The following is a 17,165-nucleotide window of genomic DNA, read 5'->3' as shown; positions in this document are numbered from 1 at the left end:
GTGTGTATATATATATATGTATGTATCTATTGTTATGAAATCCAGACAAAACTACACGATTTGTAGCAAACTCTTCTACTGCCCACAGTTTTACTTGGATGATTTTTTTGTGTGTGTGTGTTTGTTTGTTTGGGTTTTTTGATTGTTTGCTTGTTTGTTGGTTTTGGTTTTTTTTGGGATTGGGTTTGTTTGTTTGGGTTTTTTGTTGGTTTTTTTTTGGTTGGTTGGTTTTGGTGTTTTTTTTTTTTTTTTTTTTTAATAACTGGTGAATTAAGGATGCCTTGAATAATTGAAGAAAAAAATGAAGAAAGGAAAATGTATCTGAATTTAAGAAATGTAATGGAGCAATTTGGACAACTATTCCCTTTCATTTTTAGGCTAACCTCACTAGTGAACAACTGGAAGAATGACTGCCTAAACTCAATAAAGTGCAGTAAATGGATTTCTCAGGACACGCTTATGCCAAACTGACTTTTTCTTTGGTAGGCAATTCTTCTAGACAAGAAAAGTGATAGCTGTAATACACTTGTGCAGCACTAAAGTAGGGAAAGCAGGTACTGGGAAGAGAGGTGATGCTAAGGGAGCAGCTACCTGCTGTATTTGCAACAGAGGATGGATAGTGCTGGAGGGGACTGAGCAGGCAAAGATTATTCAGGTTATTCAAGATCCCAAAGGCTGTGTCACTGCATGTAGTGCTTTTTTGTCATCTGACACAGAAAAAGAACATACTTATAATACAGTGGATGTATCCATGCTGAATATGATCAGGCTGTGGTGTAGAAGAAATCTGATAACCTGGAGGATGGATCTTTAAAATGTACATCTAATTTAATTGTGAAAGGTGTTGTTAATGCTCTTGTTTCTTCTGATAGCAGAGTTTTAGCAGCTGGTAGAGAAAAGCTAGAATATATAACTGGATCACAAAACAGCTCTACCAATCTAATGAGAATAAGAGAAGGCAGGAATCTGTTACAAAATGTACTGGTAGGAGAAGCAAAGATTGGGACTGCTCAGCTCTGGTGAGGCCTCATGTACCATTTGCTGTTCTTGCGCATCCCTGTTGCAGGAAGAGCAGTTGATGTGGAGCAGCTGTGATGAAGATGGGCTAGTGAAAAGTCAAAAGCCAGGTTCTTAAATTAAAATGCTCATACAATGGCTCAAATATCTAGTGAATCATCTAGATAGTGTTCTATAAGCAGGGGAAAGAGAGAAAGCAAGGCAAAAGACTACACAGACATTAATTCGCTCATCTGAATGTACTGTCATTCTGCCATACTATTTCTGATTTGAACCTAATTGTTTTAAATTGTCTTTTGAGAAATTGCCTAAAGGTTGAAAGGAGAATCTGCAACCAGTTCTGTCAAGGCACTTCTTGTTTGGTTTTTTTCCCTCCAGTCTTTTTATTTGTAAATGTGTGACTTTTTTCAGTTATCAGACAAATTTAATTATTCTTTTACTACTATTTTTTTGTATGTAGAAATTCTAAAGGCTTGATCTGTCTCTGAAATCTTAAATACTCCTCCGAGCTACAGGAAGATAGGTATATACTGATTAAAAAATGACAGCTTTTGTGTTTCTTTTCAGTGTATGCTGGAGAAGGTTGGAAACTGGAATTTTGATATTTTTCTTTTTGATAGACTGACAAATGGTGAGTTTACTTTTAGTATTTCATTTGTGTTTTATCTTCTAGCATAACTTAACTATTGCACTTAAGTTGCAGTATGTGATTGCTTGTTCACTAAAAAGCACAGATTTCATCAGGTAGTACTTTTTGATTTAATAGTCTTTAATCTGAGTCCTAGTTTGCCTGGTCACTCCATTAAAATAATGGTACTGTCAGTACTGATAATAATAATTGATTTGTAGAAGAGGTCCTTCATGTACTTTATAGGTTGCTGTTCTCTCTTAGTAATTTATAGTAGTAATTTGATACAAATTAACAAATAATTTTACGATCTGGACTTTTTTTTTTTTTTCAATTATGGGGTGCTGGTAATTTTTAAGTTTGTGTCCAAAAGGTCATTTATATTGAAAAAATATTTTTCTGATAAATTTAATGTTAGAGAGAATAGTTTCATTTCTTTATAGTGCCATAAGAGGCATGTTGGTGTGAATGCATTATAATTATGACATAGAATACCTGGAGAATTGGGAGTTGAGCAGAGGGAAGCTGCTGTACACATAGCTTGCACAACATAGAAAAATGAAGAGAACATTATGGTGACTTTTGTGTGCCCATTACAAACAGCAGTAGGAACTACAGAAGTAGTTAAAAAAAACCCCTAGGTATTGTTAATTTGTAGGCAGAAAAGAGATCTGTAAACGTGCTGGGAAGGAGGAGGGAGGACTGCTGCAGTGGGTAGGGTGAGGTTTTGCATTATAATCTCAGCAATGGCAGCTGGGTTTTGAACAGAATGGAAGAAGGAGATGAGCAAGTCCAACATCATGGTGACATTTGTGCCAGTGTGGGAAGAGAATGGAGGGCAGATCTCGCAGGTTTTGCAGCAGTCATGTGGAGTAGGTAGCAGAGTTGCAATTAAAGTTGCCAGAAGAAGAAATTAAGTTCAAGGAGGAGAATGTGGCACCAGAAGATCCTTTTCTCTTCTGTTTTATTGAAGGGGTGTTTGGCTTAACCAAATGTAAAAGTAGTAACCTCACAGTTTATATTTAACACAGAAAATGGGTAGAAGAAAAATGAAAATAGCAAGGACTTGTAAAAATAGAATGCTTATATAGCTAATGATAAACTTTACATAACTGAATGAGAAAAAGCTATGTGTACAAGTGAACATGTATGTATAGCTTCTTTTGGATTAGTTTATCAAATGGGAGAAATCTGAAGTTGTCCTTCTTGTAAGAGCCCTCCCTACCTTTTGTTTGTGCTTTTTTCAAATACATTTAAGGTACTACCAGAAGAACATCTCTTGAGGAAGGCTTACGATACCACCATCCATTTTGCATCCTAATTAAATCATTTTAGGAGGACATTTTGATCAGGCAGCCTTGTTCTTTACAGCTTGTAAAGGCAGAATGCTGTATATAAAACCCTGCTGGATGAACTGTCCTGGATGAGTCTCTATGAAAGAATTTCCCTAGTAAATGTTCCAAGAATTGCATATTTCATTGTGAGGAATGTGTACATGAGAATACATTAATTCTAGCCTAGTAATAAGCTTGATTTAGAAGGAATTTTTGTCTTTTTGTACCTCAGTTTCTGTCTGTGCTAGGTTCTGTAATGCTAAATGAAGATTGTCAGCCATGACGTTGTTTGCGGACCAAATAACGGACAAGCTATTTCAAATAAACATTGCGGATTATATCTCTGTCTCTTACAGTTTTACTTATTTTACTGGTACAAAAGATTGTAATAAAGCTATGAGTAGGCAAAATATATTCTAAGCTTGTAATATTATACAGTTTTTGTAGAGTTCTGGGTGAAATAAGAAGTCCAGCAAAATATATGATGAAAATGAGAGATAGCATATTTGCAATGTGCACTAATCAATAGTGTTGTCTAGCTTTTCTCTTTGCCTGATTATATTTATATTTTGTATATGTGTTTGGGATATGTTGCATAAATATAATTATAAAATTGATTATCATTATAATGGGTTTGCATGTTGAAATGGGTTCGTTTTTTAATGTTCAGTAACATTTACTTCCTATCAGTTGCCATTGGACAGTTGCTGAATGCATTACAGTTAAGCAAAACCAATGGTGATTACTAGAGACAGCTAATGGAAACTTGTCATGCAGTGAGATTTAAATATTTATCATGAATTGGTGTAGAAAAATTTGCTTGTATAATTTTTGTAACCACTTTGTTTGAAATAATACAATTCTTATGGGAGAATCACTGATTTCATGGCTTCCAATGAATTAGTATTTTCATCTTATTTTTAGGAAACAGTCTAGTCAGCTTAACCTTTCATCTGTTTAATCTACATGGACTAATTGAACACTTCCAGTTAGATACGATGAAACTTCGTAGATTTTTGGGTAAATACGGCTTTTTATTTTGATGAATATTGCTGTTTATCTGCATTTTTATACCTTAACTGAAGTCCTGGTTGTAGTTTAGCAATAAGGTTTGAAGGGTACTGATGCAGTTTACATTGTGCAGTGATTTGAATTATATTAATTGAGATGATCTCTCACAGTTTTTACGAGTACAGAATTTTCTGTGTTAAATCCAAACAAGTATTATCAAGTTTAATAGTTTCATAGCTGATGCTTTATTCTATTTATTAAACCTATTTAATATCTATTAAACAATCAGGAATATGTGTGACATTTGTATTGGGAAAGATTAGACAGCTCCTTTCTTTGTTCTGATTTTCAGTTCCGTATTGATCTTTACTTTTTCCAGTGATACAGTTTCCTAACTGTATGGAATGTTTCGACTTGGCCATACTTTCTGGTGCCAATTTGATGTTACCTCTGGCTTGCTCACATTCTCCTACAAGAATGCACTGTATTGTGGACATAGTTTCTCCCAGAGTACAAGACAATTTTAGTTGAATGTTTGGATCTGTGTCACTGGAATGCATCTTTGGAAAGAACTGTAAATACAATGTAGAATATTCAAACCAAGTGGTACAGTCACTCGACAGAGCTGTCTGCATCCCAATACCATGGACGGGTGCTGTTATGAGACCTCCTTCCTTTGGCTCTTCTGTGACAGTATCTTTAATTTTGTGAAGTGGAACTGAGCAGGAGAAACAAGTTTCTGGTCCCTTTTAGCAGGCTTTCACAGTTTCAGAGAAAACAATTCTGTGGTTATAAAGCTTGTCACTTAACAGGGGAGAAATCACATTTGGAAGGTTTTTCTCCCCTTCCAAATAGGAGAATGTTTTTGTTTTCATAATTTAGTTCTTTCAGCTTAAAAAAATCAGTTTTGTCTTGCATTTCATGTTGTTTTGAAGTGGACTCAATTTTCTCCAATTTCAGAAATGTTAATCAGCTGACCTTAATGACTAATATGTTGGAATGTGAGGGAAATGATCATAGAAATCTGGTTGAGGCTGCTCAAGTTCTAACTGAATGTGGTTTGTCTTTCTCATGTGGTTAGTTGAGATTATGCAAATGATAATACTTGAAAGACTAGTTAGAAATGACAGGGTTAGTTGACTGGTTATCAGAAGATGAGAGTTTTAACTACATATGACTACTCCAAGTTACAATCCACTAAAATGAGATTGGACTTTGAAAAAGGCAAAATCTATTCTAAATTTGAAATTGACAACCTTTCCCTTTTTGTTAATGCCTTCTACTTAATATCAGTAAAAAGCTCTGTCTTAGTCCATCATAAAAATCAAGGAACCTTTCTTCGAAATACAGCTTCTTAGCATGAACACAATTCATTCTTTTCTTTTGCTACCACTTACACTCTAATCCTTAGTAATCTGAAGATCAAATTCCAGAAGACTAGGACAGCTCAAATGGTCCAGTGCCACACAAACTTCACATTATATGAGAATCTACTGGAATATTTTTAAGGAGAGAAATCTGATTTTAGTCCTCTGTAGGCTCTCAATATTTTTTCTGTGTATGTGTGTAAATATATACACACACACACAGAGTCTTTCAGTGATTTCCACCAGCTGCTTGGAGATCTGCCTCTTCTTACTGTGTCTTTACAGATTCTTACTCTAGACCTGAACAGGGGGAGAGAAGATGCAAAGTACTACCTTCCTGAAAACAGGGTTGTTGTGCTATTCTAGTTCTGGCAAACTGTGATCAAAATGTTGACCTAGGTCTGCTTTAATAAAATAACTAAGTTAGGAAAATTGTAGAGTTCAGGTAGCTGGATCAACCTATGAAGCCACAAAAAAATTAAGAAGCAAGCCAGTTATATATGCATTCAGGCACTTGATGTGAGGAATAGGTGGGAGAGAGTATTACTGCAGGTTAATAAAGCCCAAAGACATTTATATTGATTTTCATTATTTTTCATATGAGCTGTCAGCTGCGCATTGAGTACTATTGAGACTACATGGTGGGGACAGTATTTTGACTTTTCATGAACCACAGCTCTTCACAAATAATCACATCAGTATTGCTGTAGCACTACAATCACAATTACATGGATCCTTCGGGCTTGTAAACTGAGTAGAAAAGAGGCTTGTGGGCATGTTTGTTTGGTGGGACTGACAGACTGTAGCCAGACAAGAAAATGTTCTTTTGAGGTTTGCTTGGAAGAACTAATGTGTTGTGTCAGGCAAAACTTCAGAATATAGTTTGATTGCTGTGCTTTAAGTCTTCTTCCCCTCCATCCTTTTTAACATTATAGTTTTTTCATTCCCTATACTTGAGCTAATGTTGATGCCCTTTAAAGAATTCTACCTATAATGTTCAAAGACAGCCAGGAAGATGGAGGAAAGAGGAGGAAAGCAAAGAAGAATAGGGAATATTGAATCTAGGTGTAGTTAGTCAGACCATCAGCTAAATGAGATTCTTTTCTAAATTGCATATGGGCTTAAGTTTGCCTGAGTACAAGTAGGAGAAGATGCCTAAAAATATACAGAGGTGGGTTTTCCATGACCACTTTCCTGAATGGGACAGAAAAGCACTTCATGTAACAGTGCTTAATTCCTCTAAAATCCTCTCTGCTTTCAGCTCATGATATGAAGTAATCCTAATGGTTTGGTAAATAGCATAATTTTCATTTTGTATTCAGTGTTGCCTCACCATTCAGACAGATTGTCAAAGACAGCCTTCCCTGGGAAATTCTCAGTGTCAGAATATCTCAGATTAGATATTGATTTCAAGTTGTTTAATTTTTGCTCTGAGGTGACTTTACGTGTAGTTGATTTCCTTTAGCAAACACTGTTTCTTCGCATAAAAATCTTATAGCTGCGTCGTGGTTCAGCTGACGATTTATGGACTGTGACACTTTTATGTGTATGTAACGTGATATTGCATATTTCTGTGCTTAATAGGGTCATATAAAATGGTCCTTGAAAAAATTGCAATTTTATTTAAATTTGGATATTTGTTATTTTCCTGCAGTTATGGTTCAAGAAGATTATCACAGTCAAAATCCTTATCATAATGCAGTTCATGCTGCTGACGTGACTCAGGCCATGCACTGTTACTTAAAAGAGCCCAAGGTAAGGGAGCATTCTCACTTTTACATCACTCATACACACAGAAATATGTGTGTTTATGTGTAAATGCATATGAATGGATTGTGTGCACATATCACAGAACCATTTAGGTGGGAAAAGACCTCTGAGATCGAGTCCAGCCTGTGACCAAACACCACCTTATCTACCAGACCATGGCACTGAGTGCCACATCCAGTCTTTCCTTAAACACCTCCAGGGACGGTGACCCCCCCCACCACCCTGGGCAGCCCATTCCAATGTCTAATCACCCTTTCTGTGGAGAAATTCTTCCTAATGTCCAACCTAAACCTCCCCTGACACAGCTTTAGACTGTGTCCTCTATGCCGTCGCTGGTTGCCTGGGTGAAGCAGCCAAACCCCACCTGGCTACAACCTCTTTTCAGGCAGTTGAAAATAAGAGAGCAATAAGGTTATATATCTATGCATATACATACATGCATACATATATGTGTATATGCACATACAGGTTTTATTAAAAGTAAAGAAACCTAAGAACCCAACACGAAACACCTTTGAGCTCTGTCTTGCTCTCCCTGTTGCTGAGGCTGTGGGTTCACACTTAGCAGTATGCTTTTCTTTTTTTCCCCCCTTCTGAGCTGACATTGTCTTTTGTGTGACTTCCTGTTGAACCAGAGCAGGGAATTACAGTTGTAGCTGTTTAACATAGTGCTGAGCCCCAAGACATTTATGTAGAACTGCAGCCTGAGTCAGAGCAGGAAACAATAAACCTGTGTACTTGTCATCTGGGGTGGTGTTTTTTCCTCCAGAAACTACCATTACCCTTACTTTGCTCAATTTTGCTGTTACTGAATAGTTTGCTTCTACGAGAGGCAGTTCCCAGCAATACATCAGGAGTTCTCTTTGACCATTTTTTTTAAGAAAGGGTAGAGTGACAGACCTTAAGGACCTAAACTAACTGAGCTGCTTCCTTACTGCTCAGGCTGCTGTCAGGCTGCTGTAAGTGATGTCTTGGACAATTTAAGGGTGAAGTCCTGTCCTTCTGTATTAAATTGAAAGCTGTAGTGCTCTGTAGCTAATGAGAAATTATCTACCTTGATGCAAATTATCACCAATCTCATATTCCCTTGAATAGCATAGCTCCTTATTCTCTGCTTCTGAGGTAAAAACAAGTAAGTTTTGGCTCAATAAAGCCTTTTTCCGAGTCTCTTTGCCCACTCCTCCCACTCAGTTTCTCAGTGCTGCTCTCAGACCAATTGGTGCTGTGAGCCAGATCAGAGCTGATACATGATGAGCTTTTTTGTGGCATTCAGTTTGGAAGCCCTGAGCCTTTTTTATTTAATACTCGTGATGGGAGTTTTGTAATGCCTCAGATACAAGTATAGACTTTGCATTTTTAGTAACATACACAGCTATAGTTCACTGTACTGAACTACAGCTCTGTTGCACCAAAGTACATTATAAACATGTGAGGTGTGATAGATGGCAAATACAACAGGGAACATTAACTTCTGTCCTTGAAGGGTGTTTGCTGCATTTCACCTTTATATGGACAGAACTGTCTTCTCTGTTTTAGTGCAAACTAGACTTTGTTACTGAGTTTAAATTTTCAAACCTCTCAATCACAAGTACGAATAGCTATGAACAGTGAAAATAAGTCCATGTACATGCGTGCTGAGTTAATTGACATGCACATTGAAAATATTTGTGGCAGATTTTCCTCCTTTGGTTCTGTTCCTGGTAGACCTTGAAATACAATTTTGCATAAGAGTAGAAGTACATTCTGAATAGTTCTAAGTCTTCCAGAGCATTAGTTCCTTCCTCTTAGGAGGAGAGGTTTTCATGCTTTTTGAAATACAGTATGAATTTAAAGCAGAATAGACACATATGAATGGACTTGGTAAATGAGAGGAAAAGCTAATTTAAGAATTTTTCTGCTTTTATGGGGTCTGGTTAGGAATAGTGCTTCATTACCAGACACAAAGGATTTTGTGTGCTGGCATTTTTTAAGAGTGTACCTTCCTATTCATAAATAATGCTTAAACCATTGTTGAAATTTTGTAGCTTTTTTGGGGGGGAAATACTGTGAAAAGTCAGTGGAGTGTTCGTTTTACATCTTAGAAATTTTTTCCAAATTTCTATTGGCTGTTAATTACTAAAAACCAAAAATGCATCACTCATGCATTTTTTCTAAGGCCATATTGCATTACTAACATTTGTTGGTTTTGCCTTGCAGCTTTCCAAATCTTTGACTCCATGGGATGTTCTGCTCAGTTTAATAGCAGCTGCCACACATGATTTGGATCACCCAGGTGTTAACCAACCTTTCCTAATTAAAACAAATCATTATTTAGCGACTTTATATAAGGTAAGGATAAAATCAGCTGTTTTGTTAAAACCGGGTTTTTGAGAGGAGTTTAGGAAAGGAGTATAAATTGTGATGTGTTTAGCTAGTGGTAGGATTGAATCCAGACTTTGTTTCCACGTCACTGGGATAAAAAAATGTGCAAATTAACAAAGTATTCAGGATTTGTAAGTTTTAACCTCCTTGGGAAAAACAAAAAAGAAGAGAAGAAAATAAAACACCAACCCTAAAACACAGCCAAATTGACTGGTGCTGCTCTTGGTATATAACTCTTCAGTGTAAGAAAAAGGCATTGATTGATATTTGTTACTCCCTTTTAATTCACAGAATACCTCAGTATTAGAGAACCATCACTGGAGATCGGCAGTGGGCTTGCTGAGAGAATCTGGTTTATTTGCACATATGTCATTAGAAAACAGGTATGTTTATACCAAATAGTATAGATTAGTTTGAGATGCAGGCAATCTGTCACTTAGCTAAGACAGCCCTGCAAAACAAGATAAGTTATTGCATGGCAGTTTTGAGTACAAAATGCAGAGATCTATTTTAAGAATTCCTGGATACTGTGCTGGTAGAGTAGAGCAGTTCATGGTGCAACTTGATATTTGGAAAATAACATTTATTGCGAGCACATTGAAGAAGTGTATTCATGTAGTCAAGCACCTGTTCAGATTAAACTTGGCAGTCTTTTCTTGTTCTGCCACCACAACTGTAGTTTAAAATAGATCATCTTCACCTACTCTTAACAAGAAATAATCTTGAGACAATCAGTTCGTGCAATTTAAGAAAAAAAAGGGAGGGGGAGGAAAAAAGCTAAAAACCATTTTAGTCTTGCTGAAAGCTGCCAATGAAATATCCTGATATTTCTGTGAATGTTGCAAGAACTTTTCAGCAAAAGAAAACAAACAGTTCAGTGAAAATGCTTCTTATAAAGCTTGCATTTGTATAATAATAAATATGATAAAAAGAATGTATATCTAGGGATGACTGTTGTTCTTAATTGCTATCCTTTTGAATGTTTGGTGTCACTAATTTCAGGCAGCTGATGGAGAGCCAGATAGGTGATCTCATTCTTGCTACAGACATCAGTCAACAAAACGAGTACCTGTCCATGTTTCGATCCCATTTGGATAGAGGAGACCTATGTTTAGAGAATGCGAACCATCGTCACTTCATTTTACAGGTGATCTTGCTGGTCATGTTTTTGAAAACAGCACTTTAGTGTAAAAAACTTACTTAAAAATGCTAAATACTACTTCTGCCATACTCCTTTCTTCTCCTTTCAAAATGGAGCAGAACTGTCTTTAAGTCTTTCATTACAAAAAGGTTGTTCCCTCCAATTCCCACACCCAGCACTTCTCCCAAGTGATGGTGTGTTGGTAAGTCTGATAACTTACAGCTGCTGAAGTGAGGTGTCTCCAAGACAAGGCTTAGCATTTCTAACGACTCCACTGCAGCCTCAGAACTGTGAAATGCTTTGTTAGAACATATTTTGGGGGAGGAAAGCACTGCTGTTGTGAATCATTTTGCAGTTGTGCTAGTGTGCTTTAGCAAACTTAAAAGCCTTGAGAATCTTTTTAGGTTTATAGGCATTTTCTTACTAGGTTCATATTGTGGGCTATAAGCGAAAGTGGACAAACAGATGGAACTTCTGTCTTGTGCAAACCATTGCTAAAAATACAAGCTTGAGAGCTAGAAATGGAAAACACTGCTTGCTTGCTTTGATGTTTCTGAATTTATTTTTGGCTCCTGTACCAGTGAGTATACTAAATATAGTGGTCCTGAAATACTTTGAGTTGACTGAATTTCCATATTACTCAGGGATGATCATGAGATCTCACAGTCCCCTGAGTGTTTTTTAAATATTACAGAACATAACTTTGGAGCACAAATGGTAGGTAGGTTTGTTATTCACAAAACCTAAAATAATCTGCTATCAGGAATTAAGTAATTACAGGCACTTCTGTTGCAGGAAGGTGATCTAACACTGTGTGTTAACTTGTTAGATGGCTTTGAAGTGTGCAGATATTTGTAACCCCTGTCGGACATGGGAGCTGAGCAAGCAGTGGAGTGAAAAAGTAACGGAGGAGTTCTTCCATCAAGGCAAGTAAGAGTAGAAGTATCTGTTAGTATATAATGCATTTCGTGTGGAGAGAGTGCCCATGAGCCCTCATCCATTTATATTTAGGACTAACAGATGTACAGTGCAGTATGGGATTTTTTTACTTCCATGGGTTGTGTTTCCTGCAAAAGGTCAGAGTTACTAAAACGCAGCAGAGAATCTCCTTAGAATCTGAACCTAGAACGGCTGGTGCAATACATCCTTCAGCTGAAAGGGGCTTCAGATTAATACATATGGCCACTTTAAAATTGCCCTAGTGGTTTCAGCAAATTATGGAGTATGTTCATCATGTGTCTTCAAGATTTAAACTTCAGCTGTGAGGCCTGTTGGTAAGCAAGTAAGAGCCAGGGAGATTTTTAGTTACTGTGTGGTTTAGACCGCTTATGTAAGCAGTTAATAAAGCTGCTAAGTGACAAATAGAGTGAATTTTCTCCGGTATTATTAAATTGTTTTAATAATAAAATCAAGGCTAGTTTGGCTGACTCGAGACCTGCTAATTTGCAAGTGAATATGGTAAATGGGGAACAGACTGCTTTATTTGGTGCTAATCATGTGAGACTTAATCTTAGATAAAGGTGATGGGGAAGCAGAAACACAAATTGCCTTTAGCAAGAAATTTCTGAAGGCTAAGCTATCCACTTCCATATTGCTGAGGGGGGATTCATTTGTCATTTCTATGACAGTGTAGGAGGTTTTGCAAGAAAGAGGATGTTAATCCTTCAGGAAACCTGTGGTTCTATGGGGTTTCTGTAATTACTGTTTGATGAAAAATACCAAGTATTTAAATACAGTAGTTGTAAGTACTGTTAGTCTGACAGATCTACTTGTTTTTTTGGGAGATAGGAAGAGAAGTAAGTACACTCTGCCAGCTGCAAGGTACTATCCTTGTTAACCAACTTGCACAGCTCACTTCTGTTAGTGTTTGACTTTGTTGGAACTTGATGATTTAATGGTTGCATTATACTTTTGTTTAGGTGATATCGAAAAAAAATATCACTTGGGTGTGAGTCCACTTTGTGACCGACAGACAGAAACTATTGCCAACATCCAGATTGGTAACTGCAATTCAGTTTGTTTTAGTAGCTTTCTTTCAGGATGCAGTTTGAAAAAAAGCACCTTTTGGACACATTTCCTAGAGGCTGAACATGCTCTGTGTCTGTGTGGCAGCACTTTATTATAAAGAGCAATTTTATTTTTATTTGCTATGTAATATTTCTTGAATTGTTTATGAGTGCTGCTGCACTGACAGTCCTGGAGCCCCTCTGTTTCCTCCCAAAGCAGGTACAGCCTGGGAGACAGCTGTCTTGATTTCTCCCACACTGCTGCCCAGAACTTTCCTCATCTGTATGGTATTCTGGGAAGAGGAGGGTCCCTTCCCCTTGCCATGTGGTCTGGGGCGCCTTTTGCAGCGAGCTTGCCACAACTGGGCATGCTGGCTTTAGCTTTCTGGAATGTCAGCATTCCCTTTAAGTGCAGCCTTTAAGGAGGGGGGTGGGCAGAGATGTGACAGAGAATGGTGGATAGCCATTATATTAATAGTTTTTGCTAACCTGACTTGGATTTAAATAGTAAAATGTCTTTATATAGTTATTTTTAATAAAAGTTGCTTATGTAGGTTAAGTGGGACTCAGTTAAAAGTAAGGAAAAGAATACATTTAACTACAAACACAGTATGAGTTAATGCTTTAGATTGACACAAAAGCTGATGTGTTCCATCAGCTGCACTGTTTTAATTTAGAATGCTAGGAAATCATCTATTTCTTTAATTAAAAGACTCAATTTTGGCCATCTTACCATTGAATTTTTGTTTGGAAATAGACATTACAAATAAATGAACGTGCACACACACCAGCAAGTACATCGACATATTGTTCTGTGGCCTTGTTTAAAAAATGTCTAAAATTTGTCTTTTAAAGTGTTTTTAGTCAACTTAATATTGGGAAAATAATACATTCTTTTTTTCTCCCTATGTAGTGTAGTTCAGACACTCTATGGGGTAATCAATTATAAAATCTTTCAGAAATTTAGGTTTTCTAAACTGTGTGACTTAATTGCTGATGTTTAGATTTCTCTCCCCCTCCATATTGTTCATATTTGTCTTCATTTGGTCATTGCTGTGAAAGAAAGGTTAATTTGTAATGCAGTGTATTGCTGTTCTTCTGACTGATTCGTAAAATCTTCTACATTGAGAGACTTTTTGTATAAAGATACCCTGAATATTGAAATGAATATTTAACTGCACATTGGAGAATAGTAGTTTGACACGTTTATTTTTTGCTACTAAATTCTATTTAAAATGTTTGGTTTGAAAAATATTTTCATTTTTCTTTGTATTGTTTTTTTATTTCATCTGCCTCTGTTTGCTTGTTTTTGAAGGTTTTATGACTTACTTAGTGGAACCACTGTTTGGGGAATGGGCCCGCTTTTCCAACACCAGGCTGTCACAGACAATGCTTGGCCACCTGGGACTGAACAAGGCAAGCTGGAAGGGAGTGCAGAGGGAACAGTCTGGCAGCGGTGACGATGTCGACCCCACTTTTGAGGAAATGGACTCAGACATTTTACCTCAGGAACCTCGATTGTCCTGACCTCAATCTCCATGACAAAACTGCCTCTTCCCTCGATATCTGCACGGTCGGATTAAAGGAGACACATGCCAGCCCAAGGTTTTGGTGAAACGGTAAAATGATGCCAGCATTATTTATTTCCAAGTTTTCCTTTGACACAGACCATTTGACCCAGAATTTTTTTAAGCCGCCAGATCTGAACATAGAGCAATATGCACCCGCCTCAGTTGGTTGTCGTTCGGAACCTCGAATATGCAAAGCACAGCAGTGACTGAGCCTTGGAGCAACGGGACGAAAGCTTCATTGTGCCCCATGGCTTTGGTTTTCTCATGATATTTGGAATACAGTCTTCAAATCAAAGACTTGACATGGATTGTTCCACTCCCTTGGAATTTAGCAAGACTTGCATAAATGTGTTCAAAGCATACCTTCCACTCAGTCCCTGTTTTAATACGGAAATGTGAAGTGCCCATCCTTTGCTGCCTCTGGCAAGACTTGATGTTTACAAATGTACTCTGAAACTATCGGTTCTAGACTTAACCTTTGCGCATGGCTGTGAAGGAACCACTAACTTGGGTTTTTTGCTTTTTTAAAGAAAAAGATCAAATCTGAGACTGCAGCTCTTGTTTCTTTGGATGCCAGAAAAGCCTCCCATTTGCCATAATTTTGTTTGTGCACTGGGAACTGAGCATTCATTATAGAGCACAGCCAAGCTTTACTCCAGTGCTATATGGGAATGCAATTTTTTAACGGCGAAAAAACACTTCTGAATCTGGGAAGGGAAGGGGTGGGGGGGAAGCGTCCGAACTGCATTGCGATTCTGCAGTGGGAACATCGCATGTTGTTCTCACTATTGTACACTTGAACTGCACATGCAAGAAAAAAGGTGGAATGTCTAAACACCATAATCAGCTCAGGGTATTTGCCAATCTGAAATAAAGTGGGATGGGAAGCGTGTCCTTCAGAACAAGGGTACAAATGCCCCTTTCGCTGCAGCGTGTGTGTATGTGTGGGTGTGTGAGTATGTTTGGGACGGGGGAGGGCGGGAGGGCTCGGGGAAGGGTTTGAACGGCAACATTTTTTTTTTTGGTTTTTTTTGGTTTGTTTTTTTTTTTAATTTATTCTTTTAGAATGTGACAATTTCATGAACAGCCACACTGGGGAGGAAACTGTAACAAATTGCTACAGATGCCTTAAACTATGCACAAAGCTAAGTGACCAAATTTGTTTTTGATTTGAAAAAAAAAATAATAAAAAAAAAGTGCATTGTTTACGTATTCCTCCCTCTATTGAAACATTACCCACTGATGGGTTTTTGGTGGGAAAAGGAGAAAATGTTTTTTAGGACAAAATTAAAGGACTAATTTTAAACTTAAAACATTCCATTTTTGTAATTTGTTTTACATTGTTTTAAGTACAGTAAGCACAACTGTAATCTAGTTTGAGAAACTGGTGCTTTCTTTTAGTTCACTTGTATTTCCCTGTTATTATTGTAAAAGACTGTTTATTAATTCTGTTTACAGTTTGTTGCAACAGCCATTTTTGGAAGAGAGCTTCAGTGTAAAGCCATTTGTAAAGGCTTTGCCATATTCATTTTAATATGTGCCTGTTGCTGTTAACTTTTAATTAATAAAACAAAATCTTTTCACATAATGCTCCTGTACATTTAAGTTATGACTGAGTCCAGTGTTGTGGAAAGGTAGCTAAGGTTGCAGTCAGCTTCCACTGTAAAACTAAGCCAACTTTTGGATTTGAAAATACTAGTCCTCATATGCCAAAATTTATTGCCTCTTGGAGCTTGGCCTTTTACTGTTTGAAAAGCAAATCCTGACTTACCTGATTGTTTCCCTTCTAAAACTGTTTATTATTCTTTCATGTTCCCTGAAGTAGTATCATTAATCTCAAAGTGGCCATGTTTAAAGAAATAAATTTCTAATGAAACCATTATTTCGAGCCTGTGTGAACTTCCTTCCTTCCTCCACTGTCAGTGCAAGTTCTTGCTGTTGTCTGACTCCAGCAGAGAAGGATCAGGTGGGACAATGAGATCTGGTTGTAATTTGCAGGAACAGAGGAGCCATTTTTAACAGAGTGCCTTTGAAAGGGTGTTCAAAGCTGGGAGAACACAGAGGTAACGACTGTGTGAGTAACTTACTACAGAGACACTGCAGAGAAACTTCCTACAGAGAAACATTTAACTGGGTTAATGGGGGGAAAGTATTGATTCCTCTTGGACCTTTTTGAATGAAACATATTCCAAGCCTGCAGCTATTTTCAAAATGACCACTAAAATCAGTATCTGATGATGTCTTCTGTGACACATTTGTAAAAAATGAACTTGGTTTAAAGAGTATCAACTGCATTTGTTTTGCTACTTGTTATAGGCATGTGTTAATACGTAATTTTAATGAAAATTAAGATTGATGATTTTACAAACAGGTATATAGAGTATTTCAATAGAGTATAAAAAGCTTGTGATTTTTAACACTGTGCAAACTTGCTGTCTTTTGCTCTGACAGGACCAGAGCAGCTTGTCAAAGTGTAAAACAGGAGTAGTTTTGTTCTAAGCACCCTTCCTGGAAAGGGGTGTCTATCTTTTCCTACCAGACTGGATTTAGAAAGACTGGTTCTAATCCCAGCTCCTCATGTATGTGGAAGTGTCTGCCATTAGACTTGCATTAAAGAAAGAAAAAAATCATGCATTTTCTTGACCATGCTGGCTGGAAGTGCCTTCTACAAATCTACACTGAACTTTAACATTCCTGCAGCTTCCACATTTCACGTGAGAGCCGAGAGCCCACAGGTGCCAGGCACAGGACCCAGAGCCCCACAGAAACGTGCTGGGGAAGGGGGCCAGGCCCCCCCAACCGTTCCAGCTGACAGCTCTGTTCCCTGCACTGTTCTGTACACAGACACAAACAGGCCTCAGGTTATGTCCAAGGGCTCTGCCCAGCCTCCATGGATGGCCTTAGTTTGAGCACTTGAGGTGTTTTTCTGTGGGCAGTGGCATTGTTTGTAATTTCAAGT

At 37.5% G+C, this 17,165-nt stretch overlaps 1 protein-coding gene across 4 annotated transcripts in view; it reads left to right on the top strand.

Moving 5' to 3' along the window:
- The window catches only part of PDE7A (phosphodiesterase 7A), a 76,168-nt gene extending 60,080 nt beyond the window's left edge, over nt 1-16,088 (top strand). For 3 of the 4 annotated variants that reach the window (XM_048287210.1, XM_048287207.1, XM_048287208.1), the window contains 9 exons: nt 1,585-1,648; nt 3,904-3,999; nt 7,012-7,112; nt 9,324-9,455; nt 9,780-9,871; nt 10,491-10,635; nt 11,459-11,555; nt 12,549-12,629; nt 13,951-16,088. In XM_048287210.1, coding sequence (XP_048143167.1) covers nt 1,585-1,648; nt 3,904-3,999; nt 7,012-7,112; nt 9,324-9,455; nt 9,780-9,871; nt 10,491-10,635; nt 11,459-11,555; nt 12,549-12,629; nt 13,951-14,162 — 1,020 coding nt within the window. In that variant the 3' untranslated portion in view covers nt 14,163-16,088. The remainder of the gene's footprint in view (nt 1-1,584; nt 1,649-3,903; nt 4,000-7,011; nt 7,113-9,323; nt 9,456-9,779; nt 9,872-10,490; nt 10,636-11,458; nt 11,556-12,548; nt 12,630-13,950) is intronic. The other variant, XM_048287209.1, reaches the window with a different exon arrangement.
- Nucleotides 16,089-17,165: the final 1,077 nt, after the last annotated feature.

Source organism: Corvus hawaiiensis, chromosome 26, assembly GCF_020740725.1.
Source record: "Corvus hawaiiensis isolate bCorHaw1 chromosome 26, bCorHaw1.pri.cur, whole genome shotgun sequence".
In the NCBI taxonomy this organism is placed as follows: Eukaryota; Metazoa; Chordata; class Aves; order Passeriformes; family Corvidae; genus Corvus; species Corvus hawaiiensis.
This window is presented reverse-complemented; position numbering and strand designations above follow the sequence as displayed.